Raw genomic sequence first — 16514 nt, 5'->3', positions numbered from 1 at the left:
CACTGCTTGTATACTTCGTATTTTAGCGAATGTAGTACAACATCCTGGAACATTTGGCATACTAACTACAGTATATCCATACTATGACCAATAAGCACACTATATACTCAATTTATGTCACAAATAGTACGGTTAGTATGAGTATTCCAACACAGTTTATGACTCCTTTTTCAAACCATTCTGTGATTTTATTTGACCAAGGGGGAAAGACTATGGTATGAATACTGCAATGTGGGTCTGATTGAAATGCCCTCTCAGACTAGAAGTATCCTCTCTACTGTTTCCCACAAGTCTACCACAGGTCAAAATATGATAACATCAAACTGACCTCCTCATTGGCTTTAATGACGTTGGTGGGCAGTTAAAACACTCCAACCCATTTCTGTGGGCAACTTAAAAAACATGTTTTATCAGCCGGGTCTGCCACGTCAATCTGTCTTTAATCCAATAATGATATAGGCATGGGTAGCGTCTAGAGTTCAAGTGCTTCATGAATATTCTGACAAATGGCTTAATCCCATAGTGGGGGGGAGAAAGAGAAAGAGAGGAAGAACCAGGTCCATGCTACTGTTTCCTTAAAACACTGTGTAGAGAGGTGACATATATGTCAAGGTCCACAACATTTTCTCTTGAATACAAGATAATAAAATGTCTTAAGTGGCTGCCAAGTAGTGCTGGTTGAATATGGAAATACTAATGCCATTCCTCAGTAAGTGGATCCATTTAGAGGGATTCTTACTCATGAGCCATGACCCGTTCATACTCTTACTGTATACCAGAGTTACTAACTGTCCTGTTATATACACTACAAGACCAAAAGTATGTGGACACCTGCTCGTCGAACATCTCATTCCAAAATCACAGCAATTAATATGGAGTTTGCCCCCCCCCTGCTATAACAGCCTCCACTCTTCTAGGAAGGCTTTCCACTAGATGTTGCAACTTTGCTGCGGGGACTTCCTTCCATTCAGCCACAAGAGCATTAGTGAAGTTGGGCGATTAGGCCTGGCTCGCAGTCAGCGTTCCAATTCATCCCAAAGGTGTTCGACGGGTTGAGGTCAGTGCTCTGTGCAGGCCACACCGATCTTGACAAACCATTTCTGTATGGGCCTCGCTTTGTTCACGGGGGCATTGTCATGCTGAAACAGGAAAGGGCCTTTCCCAAACTGTTGCCACAAATGTAGCGTTAAGATTTCCCTTCACTAGAACTAAAGAGCCTCGCCTGTACCATGAAAAACAGCACCAGACCATTATACCTCCTCCACCAAACTTTACAGTTTGCACTGTGCATTCGGGCAAATCTGCCAAACACAGATGCGGCCGTCGGGTTGCCAAATGGTGAAGCAGGATTCAGTCCAATGGCGGTGAGCGTTACACCACTTCAGCTGACGCTTGGCATTGCGCATGGTGATCTTAGGCTTGTGTGTGGCTGCTCGGCCATGGAAACCCATTTCATGAAGCTCCCGACAAACAGTTATTGTGCTGACGTTGCTTCCAGAGGCAGTTTGGAACTCGTTAGTGCGTGTTGCAAACGAGGACAGACAATGTTACACGCTTCGCACTTCAGCACTCGGCAGTCCAGTTCTGTGAGCTTGTGTGGCCTACAACTTTGCGGCTGAGCCGTTGTTGCTCCTAGACGTTTCCACTTCACAATTACAGCACTTAGTTGACCCGAGCAGCTCTAGCAGGGCAGACATTTGATGAAATGACTTGATGTAAAGGTGGCATCCTATGACGGTGCCATGTTAAAAGTCACTGAGCTCTTCAGTAAGGCCATTCTACTGCCAGTGTTTGTCTATGGAGGTTGCATGGCTGTGTGCTCGATTTTATACACCTGTCACGAACATGTGTGACTGAAATAGCCGAATCCACTGCATACATAGTGTAAAGGTAAGTATAATGACACAACAGCTATAGTACTCCTACCTTGGGGTCCATACTGGTTTGCCTGGGATCCCTGGGGTCCGTAGGGGCCACTGGAGCCACCCTGGAGGTAGGGCCTGGGCCCCATCCCTGGGTACATTTGTCCTCCAGGACCAGGACCAGGAGAGGGGTGAGGGGACATGGAACGCCCCGACTGAGGTAGTGGTGGTGCAAACTGGGAGCCAGACTGGTTTCTCTGCATGTTGGACATAAAGCCTGGAACACACAGAGAGACAGCACTGACAACGGACTGTGCTTAAGAGTATTGCAGCCTATGTAGACACACATAAAGACACACACACAAACAAATCTCCTTTCTGCAAAGAGTTAAAGATCCACTCTTTATGCAGGGCGAAACAGGTGACTTGACGCATCTGTTCTCTCCTAACCTCCCTCTGACGCTGTGATTGGGTGTAGAGGGGTGATCCTGACAATACTATAATCCTCTATAATGTCTTTAGGTCTTGTTACTCGAAGATAGTCATCAGATTGTTAGTATGGCAAGCTGGCAGTGCATTGTGTGTAAGGCCGTATATACTGATACACTGTACATTGATAGGACTGGGTGACATGGAGGCCAGGGGAACAACCGATACACACACACACGCACAAAATCGACTGGGCTTTCTGCTTTTGTGTGTATGTGTGTGTTTGTGTCATTATAATAATCACAATAGTTTGGTGCGTGCTTACATTGGTCCTGTTTCACACATGTACGCGTGTGTATTATACTGTAAGCATGTGTGAAATGGAAATGTGTTTTTTGTATACTCCAACTCAGAGAATGGGGTCAACGGCGACCCTAGAGCAATTAGGTTAAGTGCCTTGCTCAAGGGCACATCAAAAGATGTTTCACCTTGTCGGCTGAGAAAACGGTGTGTGTGTGTACGTGTGCAGAAATTGCACTTGGGGAATAAGACAGCGATTTAACCATGACTGCTGTGTAATTCTAAGCTGTTCCAGGAACCGTGAGTTCTCAATTCATGGAAAAGGCTCTCAGCTCAGCTTCCCTCCACCATTCAAATTGACATTTGAAGTGATCCTCACAGGGATTCACTATTATCACTGAAAGCCATTTCATTACAGTCTAAACCTGAGAGCGAAGCCACAGAAAAGGTCTCCAATCTGCCTCGAATGGTAAAGGTCGCTGGTGCTGCAGCCAATCAGAAGAGATAGAGGCCTTCTCTAATATCCTGGATCAGCTTTAAATGGATCGGCTGCGCTGGGCTCGGCTTGGCTCACGCACGCACGCACGCACACACACACACACACACACACACACACACACACACACACACACACACACACACACACACACACACACACACACACACACACACACACACACACACACACACACACAGTACACTGAGAGGCTATACAGCTCTATAGTCCAGCTCTTTACTGAGTAGGGTTGTTAAAAGCAGGCCGTAGATGGCAAGAGTATTTGTCTTCCTCCATATCGGCCTATTCTGCTGAGAGAGCGAGAGAGCATGTGATGAGGCTGTGAGAGAGAGGGAGGGAGGAAGAGAGAGCAAGAGGGAAGGCCTGAAAGTGCTTAGACGAGCATGGGTTTAAGGGGGACATTATTCTAATGTTTTGCTTCCATTATCGTAATGGATTCTGAAAAACACTGTGTAAATTGTTTGGAAAAGGGATGGAGAGAGGAACATTGTGCAGACAGTTGCTAAAAGCAAATAACGCATTCAAGGATTTCCCCCCCCCTCCCTCCCTCCCTCCCTCCCTCCCTCCCTCCCTCCCTCCCTCCCCAGCCAGGCAGGCAGGCAGGCAGGCAGGCAGGCAGGCAGGCAGGCAGGCAGGCAGGCAGGCAGGCAGGCAGGCAGGCAGGCAGGCAGGCAGGCAGGCAAAGAGAGTAGAGCTTAGCTGGACAACAACAACTGGCAGCAACGGGAGAGAGGGAGTGAGAAAGTACATTCAACAGTATTCATGGAAATGAGAGCAGCTCTTAGGAGCAGCCACTTGCACCATGGGATTTACTCATATATTCTAAAAAAGCATTACAGTATGTTAACCACTGTGCTTCCAGGGTCACGTGAAGCCAGAGCCGAGCATTACATTTATGTTTATTTTATGTTTTATGTAACAGCTTTGCATTGCTCCTCTCTCTCTCTCTCTCTCTCTCTCTCTCTCTCTCTCTCTCTCTCTCTCTCTCTCGCTCTCTCGCTCTCTCGCTCTCTCTCTCTCTCTCTCTCTCGCTCTCTCGCTCTCTCGCTCTCTCGCTCTCTCGCTCTCTCTCAGATGTTAACTGGTCCTTGGTGAGTTGTAGATGAGCATAATACTCCATGTTAATGCTATAGTCATCCTACCTCCTTTACACAAACCAACAGGGACAATGTTGTTTTACACGGGGCTACTTCTATAGTTGTAATCACTATTATTGAGTGTCATTTGCTTCATTCAAGAGATTAACTTTTCCCCTGAACTCAATACATTATTGGCCGTTGTAGAATGTTTAGAGGAAGCCTCAATCAGGGACCATTCATTGTATGTAATTCACAGTATGTAGTCAGCCTCTGTTATCATGGCAATAACTAGCATTGCATATGAGAATCAACTCAGGAAGTCGGAAGTGAATCCACTTCAAAAACTCCCTAACTCCCAGAACATAGGGTTTAGTGATTTCCAGACAGTAACAGTTAAGGTTTAACAAAGAATGGTTCCCATGACCTGAGCTGACCTCTCATCCAGTAATACATCACCTCTCCACCAGCCCCTCCCTGGGAACCCGCTGGTGAGGTGTTTGTTCTGTACCCACTGAGCCATCGGTCTATTATACATCATTCACTGGATCAGAACATGCATCGCGGGAACATCGTTACGTTTGACCCCCTCTAAGGTGTGTGTGTGTGTATGTGTGTCTGTGTACACCTCCCAGTACACAATCCCAACCCCTGTACCTGCTAACAGCCCAGCTATAGAACACCCTGTACCTCTGGCCATGATGTCACGTCCTGCCTTTGTCTGCCAGTTCCCAGAGAGTGTTGGGGAACAATGCCAGTGTCACTGAGAGGGAGGCTAATGCCTTCTCACTATCATAGCCAGGGCTGTAAGAGGCTTAACTCTCTGTCCTCAGACCCCTCCGCTACTGCTCCACTCAGCCCAGATCCACAACTCTGCTCAACACACAGGTGGGCACTAACCTAGGGCTAATCTGCAATTACCGCACACACAATACACTAGAACACACAAACATGCAAGCAAGCACACACACACAAACACACACATATGCATGTACACACACGCACACACTTTGTGGTCAGACTTACCCCTCTCCTGAGGCATGGGGGACTGCGTCAAGGGGGAGTGAGGGACATCCGACATGTTGACGGGGATCTGGGGGGCCATCTGGGACCCTGTAAAGAAACACAGGAGGACAGAAGGCAGTGAGACACATATTATCAGCACAAAAAGAGAGGGGACATGTTTTAGGGTAACACCACTCAGTAAACTGACGGAAAGCACAGGCTGAGCTGCTGTACTGTATCATCTGTGACAGTTACCTTCATTTTAATCTAATAACAAAGACACGTTTTGGCTGAAATGGATTCATCATCCTTTCACAAAGCCCAAGGTGAGATGAGTCAAAAACAGATAATTATTCTCAAAACATAAATTTTGCCCTGAAATGACATGTTCTATTATAGAGGGACACACAGGTAAAGGATTCAGTCTCTGTCTAATTCTATTCTCCTCTATCCACATTTCATCCTCCTCCGAGGTTATTCAATTAAAAAGGCTTTGTCCCGGATTTATAAAAAGATCATAGACAGGCCCACATAACATAGCAAATGAGCATGTGTGCCTATAAAAATGTCTCTTAGTACAGTGCAACATAGAACCAGTCATCACTGTGTGGATCTCTTATGGAAGCAATGTAATTAGGGTAATCCTCATATAAACAAAGCCATTGAGGTGTATTGATCCCTGATGCTCCTCTTGTGATTTAGAAATCCATTACAGACCAGTGGGGCTGATTAGGGGAACGGAAGATGGACGTTTGTGGATTGATTTAACCCAGAGGAAGGTAAACAGGTACACCTCCCTCACCTCCCTCTGCTACTAAAGGCTCGAACCAATGGAGAAAAAAGGAAATCATTCACGACAACAACATTTTGTTCCAAAATATGGGGAATGTGTGGCTAATGCTCTCCTTTAAACAGAACCAGAAAATAAATAGCAAATGAAAGTATATTTACACTGAACAAAATTATAAACACAACATGCAACAATTTCAAAGATTTTACTAAGGTACAGCTCATATAAGGAAATCAGTCAATTGAAAGACATTCATAAGGCCCTAATCTATGGATTTCATATGACTGGAAATACAATTTATTTAAAGGTAGGGGCGTGGATCAGAAAACCAGTCAGTATCTGGTGTGACCACCATTTGCCTCATGCAGCGCGACTCATCTCCTTCACATAGAGTTGATCAGGCTGTTGATTGTGGCCTGTGGAGTGTTGTCCCACTCTTCATTGGCTGTGCGAAGTTGCTGGATATTGGCGGGAACTGGAACACGATGTCGTACACGTTGATCCACAGCATCCCAAACCAGCTCAATGGGTGACATGTCTGGTGAGTATACAGGCCATGGAAGAATTAGGACATATTCAGGATTGCAGGAATTGTGTACAGATCCTTGAGACATGGAGATGAAGGGCACGACAATGGGCCTCAAGATCTCTTCACGGTATCTCTGTGCATTCTAATTGCCATCGATAAAATGCAATTGTGTCCATTGTCCGTAGCTTATGCCTGCCCATACCATAACCCCACAGCCACCATGGGGCACTCGCCCACATAACGCCATACACGTGGTCTGCGGTTGTGATTCCGGTTAGATGTACTGCCAAATTCTCATGTTGGAGGTGGCTTATGGTAGAGAAATTAACATTTCATTCTCTGGCAACCGCTCTGGTGGACATTCCTGCAGTCAGCATGCCAATTACACGCTCCCTCAACTTCTGTTGCATTGTGTTGTGTGACAAAACTGCACATTTCAGAGTGGCCTTTTATTGTCCACAGCACAAGGTGCACCTGTGTAATGATCACGCTGTTTAATCAGCTTCTTGATATGCCACACCTCTCAGGTGGATGGATTATCTTGGCAAAGAAGAAATGTTCACCAACAACCGATGTAAACAAATATGTGCACAACATTTTTGAGAAATAAGCTTTTTGTGAGTATGGAACATTTCTGTGACCTTGAAAAATGGCACCAACACTTTACATTTACATTTGTATATTTTAATATAAAAAGATGTTTCTATTTTTGTTCAGTGTACATGACGCCCTATGTAGAGACCGCACTGTTCTCTGTGCTGTACGTGTGAAGAGAGAGAGAGAGATACATAGAGCACAGATGAGATGGTCACTGTGTACAGCGGTAAATACATGACTGGAGGTGGCACACACTCCACGTAAACAAACCCAATTAAGTCAACGTAATTACTTTGCATAAACTGCATAAACAACATTTCCATCCACCCGCCTGCCCACACATAGACACATTAACACTTACATACACAGAGATACAGAAACACACACACACACACACACACACACACACACACACACACACACACACACACACACACACACACACACACACACACACACACACACACACACACACACACACACACCACCACCACCACCACCACCACCACCACCACCACCACCACCACCACCACCACCACCACCACCACCACCACCACCACCACCACCACCACCACCACCACCACCACCACCACCACCACCACCACCACCACACACACACACACACACACACACACACACACCACCACCACCACCACCACCACCACCACCACCACCACCACCACCACCACCACCACCACCACCACCACCACCACCACCACCACCACCACCACCACCACCACCACCACCACCACAAGTTGCTCCAGCAGCAACTCTTGGAAGAGAGAATATTCGATTAGCGAGTGTGTCACCCTGTTCCGGGGAGGAGAAGCCTCAATGCAGCACTAACACTACAATAACAAAAGGACATCACTCTCCTCAGCCTCCACCACACCAGCAGCTGGGAGCCTCAGAACACACACCAGCCAGCCAGAGGAAGACGTGGGGTAAACTAAGAGGAGGGGCATGAAGAGTCATGTCCCCGGTCCTCAGAGGGCTAGGGGAATATGGGGAAAAGCAGGGTGGACAGGCTCAGCCCTTGTGTGGCTAACCACAATCAGCACATGTTTTCGGAGGAGGGATTTTTGGTTGTCGCACCGGGGGCACGTTAGAGACGTTTACAGTCCCAGTGACCCGTGACAACACCCCCTCTGCAAGGTCACCTTTCCCCTCGTGCCCATCTCCTCTCCCAGCCAGGCAGGCCTGCTGCAGTCGGTGAGGGGGCTACAATGGGCTACAATTGTCACATCATGTTTGAGCGGTTGGGAGGGTGGTGTGTGTATCTGTGGGATGGCAGTGGGGGTGAGGGCATGCATAGTGAGTAGCACCCTCTATCCTCCAGTGCACTCTCCACATGCCTATGTAGATACAGAGAGAGAGAGAGAGAGAGAGAGAGAGAGAGAGAGAGAGAGAGAGAGAGAGAGAGAGAGAGAGAGAGAGAGGAGGGGGGGAGACAACAGCCTATGGAGGGGAGGAAAATGACAAGAGGTGACAGGAAAGAGGGAGAAGGAGGGGAGAGTTAAGTAGAAAACGTGAGGAAAAGGATAGAAAGGAGAAAAGGGCAAGACGAATGGAATTCAGTACCAGAAATCACTTCCTCTCCTTTCCTCTCTTCTCCTCTCCTTTTCTCCTCTCCTTTCCTGTCTTCTCCTCTCCTTTCCTCTCTTCTCCTCTCCTTTCCTCCTCTCCTCTCCTTTTCTCTCTTCTCCTCTCCTTTCCTCTCCTCTCCTTTCCTCCTCTCCTCTCCTTTTCTCTCTTCTCCTCTCCTTTCCTCTCCTCTCCTTTCCTCCTCTCCTCTCCTTTTCTCTCTTCTCCTCTCCTTTCCTCTCCTCTCCTTTTTTCACCTCTCCTCTCCTTTCCTTTCTTCTCCTCTCCTTTTCTCTCTTCTCCTCTCCTTTCCTCTCATTCCCTCTCCTCTTTTCTCCTTTCCTCTCTTCTCCTCTCCTCTCCTCCACCTTCATTTTTAATGAGCTCCATTGAATAATCATCTGAGAATAAAACAAACAGACAGTCCAGAAGGCCTGGCAGCACGTGTAAGACTGAGTCTGATTAATAATTCAACGATCAGGAGGCTTTTCTCCTCAGCCTCCTGCCTCAGCGCTGCCTCCGTTGCAGAGAGAAGCAGGTTTAAATGTCAGCAGGCTTTACCTTAATCCCCCATCCCTCTGCCTCTCCAACACAGCATCTTTATTACCAATGACTGGCAACATTAGGGTGTTTGTTCACATGTCTGCTTGTGCTAACCGAAAGTGACTATAGCATGTGGAGGGTAGCTTGAAAGATGTGACTGTTGGAGGCTTTTTCCACAACAGGAGTGATTCTGTATTGTTACTGGCACAAGGAAAGGGAATGTGTTGGGGGGGGGCATCCACAGGTGCTCCAGAACACAATTAAAAGTTCTGTCAATCAGGCGGAGCACAATGGCTGGCTTGCTATCCCTCTCCTTCTCCCCTTCTCTCTCAAACAGCATCAGGAGCAATTTACACCTCACTATCGCTCTCACCTAGGACCTAGCTGTTACTCACAGGTCAGGAGCATCCACGGGAACACACACGTACACGCACGCACATGTACACACACAGTGTAAATTTAAAGCGTAACGAAGTTCGTGGGTGAACTAAGAGTATATGGGTACAGTATGCTGCATCACTACAGAAGTTAGAGAGGAAATAACTGCTTGTTGGAAAACCCACCACTACTTGTGAAGAGGAAGGAGAGTAAGATATCTACAAATGAGAGCCAAGTGTCTTTGAAGTGGTTCAGGAGTAAAAATTTCCATTTTGAAATGTTTAACAAGAACAACTTTTCCCACGATAGAAAGTGAAAGGCCAAAAGCAATGGAGGTCATGCGTTTTTAGATAATGCTACCACTAAAACCCAATAAACTTTCAAATATTCCTCGGCAAGGATTCTTAGGGCAATGCAAGACCCTTTGAAGACAGGGGTTTCTTCTTTGAAGATTTTTTTTGAAGAGTTTCAAACACAAATGCCACTGAACTGAGTTCAAAGACACACATGGGTACTAGTGGCCATATTCCTCTCTGTTTTTCAGGGTTGCCAATATTAAGCCTCTGAGTGCGTGGCGCATCCCATGCAGATTCACCGTCAGCTCAGATCCACTGAGCACTGTATTTGATGATGAAAGGGAGGTGCACACAAACAAACACACACACACCACACACACACACTGAAGTTGTTCTGAGTAAGTTAATTAATAGCACTGAGTGCTACTGGACTGACAGGAGAATGAGGGAGAAGGGCTTGTTCAGCAGCCCCCCAGGTTGGTAGAATACACCCTGCAGGCTCACACACACACACACACACACACACACACACACACACACACACACACACACACACACACACACACACACACACACACACACACACGCACACGCACACGCACACGCACCCACACACACACACACACGCAGGCAAGGTAATGCTAGTGTGTCTTTGGGGTCTGTAAGCCGTAAACAGCGGGTGGCAATAATTGTGGTTTAGGTCTCAATGAGCATAAGTCAATGATTTTCCAACCTGGAGCTACCGGCAAACGTGAGTTACCGCTCCCTGTAGGAGACGGGGGAAATTGCTGGGGCGGGAAAACGCTCTCCCATGGACCTCATTACTAAGCTAGCGCTGAGCTGGGCTGGGGGGGTACGGCAAGGAGGAGGAAAAGTGCAGCTCAAGGTAAAAGCGAGACAGAGGGGGGGGGGAACAGCGCCAGAACAGCCAGCCAGTGTACCATGCTGCCTGATGCAGGAAAATAATTGTGCACACTGCTCCAGGTTCCACTTAGCGCAGAACGGGATTTCTCTAAAAGGCCAATACAGCAAGCTAGCATTTTGATTCTCCTTTTAACAGGCAGGCTATCCAGCGGGCGGCAGTTAGAGCAGTTTCACTTTGTACTGTACCAACCATCAGGAGGCCAAGTTCCCTAAGTCTAGAGGGGTGTGGAGAAATGGAGAGACAGAGGAAAGGAGGGAGGGAGAAAGAAGAAGGCATAGGACAGGAAGAGGGGGATTCAGTGGGAAGTATGCTCCAGTGCTGTGCTGGCTCAGGAGGGGACATAGGGACGGCCAGAGGCAGTTCTCCACACACAGCCACTGAGGGACTGGCCATTGGAACTACCGCTGGAAGTACATTCACTAACGCTGCGCCACACCCCAACTAAAACGAAGCGACCTGGGCTAACGTTCACATCTAATAGCCGTAGCATATGTCTAGAGCAATGTTTTGCGTCTGCATTTTTTGGTTTCTTCCTTGTACTGTATCACAATAGGACTACGCCTCTGCTATGAGTGATTAAGCCAACATAGATGCTCAGTTGCATCTCCCATTGGTTCAATTGTTTATTTTTGATCTTTCCAGACCTCACAGAACCCAGTCTATCAGCTGTGTCTGCTGCAACATCTAAATGACAATAGATACACCCCCCTATCCTAAGCCTACATGCGTTATGATTAAAGCTAATGTGGCTGGCTAGTGGAGCACTGGAGGAAGACTTAGAGGAGGAGAAAGGGGCGGTGTGTGTGTGGGGGGGGTACCCACGCCAGACCTAACAGGTCTGTACTCTTCCTCCTCCCTCACCCTCCATCCGTAGATGCTCTCTCTCTCACGCCGTGACTCGCCCTGACCTTTCGGAAGCTCCTCTAGCCCTGGAAGCACTTCAAGCAGGCACAGATAAACAGCTTACTCTCCAAGTGCTCGTCAGAAATCTTCAATCACGTCTTTAGAAGAAAATGAGGCAGTGGAGGAGGCGGGCTGGGGGAGGAGGCGGGCTGGGGGAGGAGGAGGGCTGGGGGAGGAGGAGGGCTGGGGAGAGGAGGAGGGCTGGGGGAGGAGAAGGGCTAGGGGAGGAGGAGTGCTGGGGAGAGGAGGAGGGCTGGGGAGAGGAGGAGAGCTGGGGGAGGAGGAGGGCTGGGGGAGGAGGAGGGCTAGGGGGGGAGGAGAGCTGGGGGAGGAGGAGGGTTGGGGGAAGAGGAGGGCTGGGGGGGGAGGATGGGTTGGGGGAAGAGGAGGGCTGGGGGAGGAGGAGGGCTGGGGGAGGAGGAGGGCTGGGGGAGGAGAAGGAGGGCTGCGGAGAGGAGGAGTGCTGGGGGGGGGGCTGGGGGAGGAGAGGGATTGAGTGGGGCTGTGGCAATGCTAGATGGACCTTGATGGACCTTGGAGGAGAATAAGAGAAAGGGAGACAGGCGTTTGATTTTCTACGGCGGGCAGCTCAAGCAGTGGCCGTGTTGGGTCATCAGGGAGTGAGGATGTCGTCTGAGTCCATTAGTAGTAATACAACAGTGAGTGGATCTACTGCAGCTTTCATATACAACCACACACTTACTAAGGTGGAAGTGGAACTTCAAAAGGTCGCAGGTTTGAATAACCGAGCCGACAAGGTGAAAAAATCTGTCAGTGTGTCCTTGAACAAGGCACTTAACCAGCATTTGCTCCAGGGGCGCCGTACTACTATGGCTGACCCTGTATCTGGTGTATGTGACAAAAACATCATCACACACACACAAATATCCCAAAAAGAATGTCACTCTCCTACTACAGATGTAGTTTGTTAATTTGAGCTAGTTTGCCATAGCAGGAAAATAGTGGACATTTTGTAGGGGTTGATACATTTTTCGTAAGGGAATATCAAGTCTAAATTTCAAAGTGAAAATTACAAACTTACGAGGCCTTTGTAAACCTCTTACAATGCCTTTTTAAAATACAAGTTTTAGATTTCCTGCATTGCACAGTACAGTCTTAGAGGTCAAAGGGCAGTCTCATCAGTTGGTCCATGAGGCCCGTACACACACAGGGTTACATCACCATGATGATCAGAGAGACAACAAGGAGAAAGACTGTGTCGCCCTAAGACTGTCTGTCAATGGGGTGGAGACACTGTCTGTCACCACCCCTGAACAACAGAACATACAAGCATCAAAGTGAACAGAATCATAGAGAGAGGGGATGAGGGATCACTAGTTACATCCCTACTGCGATGTTTGACTAGAGACTGTGAGAGAGAGAGAGGCTTTGATAACCAGCAGTGGACAGAGGTGCAGAGATATTGTTCAGTGACGAGACGCTGGGTGTCTCGCAAAGCCCCACAGTCTCTCCTTCTCCTCATCCTTCCCAGCGTACTGAGTGCGCTCAGAGCGACTGATGGATTTCCTCAGCGTCCCATTCCGCCTGGCATACAGATGAGAGTAATGCCGTTTGCGTCCCCCGAAGCCGAAAAATGCGGGGTGCTCCGAATTGGTTTAGAGACATTGGTGCTGAGCAATGTGATTTCTGCTATGACTGTCACAAATCTAGCGCAACAGGAAAATCAATTTGCTGTGTGTGCCTCCTCCTGGCTCGAGGAGAATCCAAATGCCAGGAAACCCAAGATAATTTTACAGTCTATTCTATTTTGCTTCATGGAGACTGAGAAACTGCAGGGGGAGAGAGAGGGGGAGAGAGAGAGGGCCGGAGAGGAGAGGAGGAGAAATGAAAAGTGTGAAGCCAGGGGAACCAGAGGCTTTCTACGACTCCAAGATCAATATGTCCTTCTGTAGGCGTGATTGTCTCTAAGGCGACGTACACACCATTCTCTCTGTCTGTACTGTCTATCACTGAGATTATAGTGTGTGTGTCTGTGCGAAATGAATGTGTAGCGTCTGTGTGCATGCATATTGCCTGTGTAAGTGTGTTTGTGCGAGCATGTGCATTTATTTGGTGTGTGCTGCATGTGCACTGTCAGTCAGTGTGTGTGTTAGTGAGTGTGTGTGAAGGTGTATATAGTGTGTGTGACAGACAGATGAAAGGCTGACACTGTGAAATTGCTCTCCTCTCTGACCATTGTCAGGGGTGACAAGTGTCCCGTGAGCGCTCGACCGTGTGACATGTGCATTGTCCCGGTAACCGAGGCAGACCTGACAGCCGCCGTCTGAGAGTGATAAACCACAGCCCCGGTCACATCACGGTCAAAGCGCAGTGGCGTGCAGTAGAGCAGACCTGACCAGTGACAATTCCACAGACTGGACCATGCTACTCTGCACCTCCAGGTCACTGGTATGGAAGAGTGACCCTTGAACTTAAGGGCTAGGGACAGCCAGTCAGCCACATTCTGCACAGAGGCAGATGTCTTTTATTGGTATGTTTAGAGAGGAGGCAGGTTGCAGGTAAGAGAAATCACACAACTAGGACCTGCTAGTAAGGAGAAAGTCATCAATTCTTCCTATCACAACAACATTAGTACTCAGTGTTTCTCCCTCACATACACAGTATTATGTCTGGTGTTGGTATTTCTCATTAGAAGTGAGAGTATAAACCACAAGAGGTTGGTAGGACCTTAATTGGGGAGAACAGGCTTGTGGTAATGACTGGAGCGGAATCAGTGGTATCAGACATATGGTTTCCATGGTTTCCAGGTGTTTGATGCCATTCCATTTGCTCCGTTCCGGCCATTATTATGAGCTACAATAGGTAAACCCTAGCAGCTGTTAGCAGACTGAGATCCTGTCTCTATGAGGATGTGTTTTTGCATGATGGGAGAATATTTATTGATGCTGTATTAATCACACCTGTCCCGCCGATGAGATCCACCTCCCGTCTCGCCATCTCACTCCGGATTTCTCGGCATTTCCTGCCGTCCGCCTCGGGAGCGGCTGTCCTGCTTTTTCATTAGTGTCAATCACTCCTGCACAAGCTCAGTCCGCCCGGAACAACCCGCCTGCCTCAGGAGCTCGCGCATTTGTCCCGCCTCGTCAGCGTGATTGACAGGCCTGAGAGCCGCAGACGTGCCGGTCAGGCCTCAATCAGGAAGAGCAGCGGAGGCTGTGGTTAGACGAGGAGGGGCGGGGAGGGCAGGCAGACAGGGTCACGTCCACATCTCATAGCCTTGTGTCACTCTGGCCTGTCCAAGGCCTGTCCGACACACTCCCATTCATTACCTCACTGTTTATCTAAACTAACGCTCTGCTATTCCTCTAGGGGGACACAGCCCGGAATCCTCACACAGACATCTGCTATTGTCTTATTTTGGCGTCCTGTTTTGAAAGGAAGAACACAGAGGCCAACAGCAACCATCTGTATCTGTGCATCTAAAATGTTTTTCAAAATGAAGATAAATGACAAATGATTTCCAATAGAAAGGGGACCAAGGAAACTACATTGATCAGCTAAATGGGTCAGCTTGAAATGGCCACTTCTAAAGAACATTATTCTGATCAATTTCCTGCAGGGTGTCATAATACCTGAACAGGATATTTGAACAGACGGTTAATCACCAGTATGATGTTCAGGGATTCTTTTTGTGAAATGATAGTAACCCTGTAGGCCTACCCTTAGTAACCCTGTAGGCTTACCTTGTGCTGTGGTTGGGCCGCTAACTGGGGAGATTGGGCCAGAGCCGGAGCGTGATTGGTTGGAGCCCACGGGGGAGCCAACAGGAGAGGGCGATGGGCCGCTGCCTCGGCCAGACAGGTGGGGTGATGCGTGGGGTGAGAAGGGTGACTGGGACGGGTTACTCTGCTCCCCCTGGCTACTGGTGGAGCCTGTAGCACTGACGGCTGAACTGTGACCAGCGTCCGTCCCTGTAGGGAGGTCGTCTATGGAGCCAGACAGGTCCTGGAACAGAGAGAGACAGAGGAGAGGGTAGGTGAGTACAATGATGAGCAAATCTTATTCAATGCTGTGATGTATTTTGTCCAACCCCTGTCTATGACATACACTGAGTGTACAAAACATTAAGGACACCTGATCTTTCCATGACAGACTGACCAGGTGAATCCAGGTGAAAGCTATGACCCATTATTGATGTCACCTGTTAAATCCACTTCAATCAGCGTAGATGAAGGGGAGACAGGTTAAAGGAGACAGGTTAAAGTAAGACAAAATATTTAAGTGCCTTTGAACGGGGTATGGTAGTAGGTGCCAGGCGCACCGGCTTGGTGCCAAGTTGGGCCAGCATCCCCGTGGAACTCTTGTAGAGCCCCTGCCCCGACGAGGCTGTTCTGATGGCGGGGGTGAAAGTCAATATTAGGAAGGTGTTCCTGATGTTTGATATACTCTGTGTATTTGAACAAGCACGACATTGGCTCTTCACATGCAAAACATTGTGAAACAGAGCAGTAGTGCCTTGATGGTGTAGATCAGACAGTCTGTTCTATGTGATGTGTATGATGGGCCAGTACTCAGGGTGAGTTCCTGTTACACACATCCCCTGTGGGGAGAGAAAGAAGAGGGAGGAGCGGGAGGGAGGGAGGGTACTGACTGGCTGAGGGTATTCCCCCATCTGAATCTTTTCCAGGGAATCCCCTATTAATGCTGACAAACTGCTGAACTATAGTCTGATAAAAGAGGAGGGTGAAGGGAGAGAGAGCGGGAGGGAGGTAGATGGTCCAGGTGTTGTGTGTGTGTGTGTGCGTGTCTGTATTTGTGC

General features: G+C 48.3%; 1 protein-coding gene across 1 annotated transcript in view; it reads right to left on the bottom strand.

Moving 5' to 3' along the window:
• LOC120023325 (AT-rich interactive domain-containing protein 1B-like) overlaps positions 1-16514 on the bottom strand; it is a 215623-nt gene that overhangs the window by 53925 nt on the left and 145184 nt on the right. The window contains exons 5-7 of the mRNA XM_038967342.1: positions 15439-15700; positions 5211-5297; positions 1927-2139 (exon numbers count right to left, since the gene is read on the bottom strand). Coding sequence (XP_038823270.1) covers positions 1927-2139; positions 5211-5297; positions 15439-15700 — 562 coding nt within the window. The remainder of the gene's footprint in view (positions 1-1926; positions 2140-5210; positions 5298-15438; positions 15701-16514) is intronic.

Source organism: Salvelinus namaycush, chromosome 28 (assembly GCF_016432855.1).
Source record: "Salvelinus namaycush isolate Seneca chromosome 28, SaNama_1.0, whole genome shotgun sequence".
In the NCBI taxonomy this organism is placed as follows: domain Eukaryota; kingdom Metazoa; phylum Chordata; class Actinopteri; order Salmoniformes; family Salmonidae; genus Salvelinus; species Salvelinus namaycush.
Note: the sequence above shows the minus strand (reverse complement) of the source record. Positions and strands in the feature narration are given on the sequence as shown.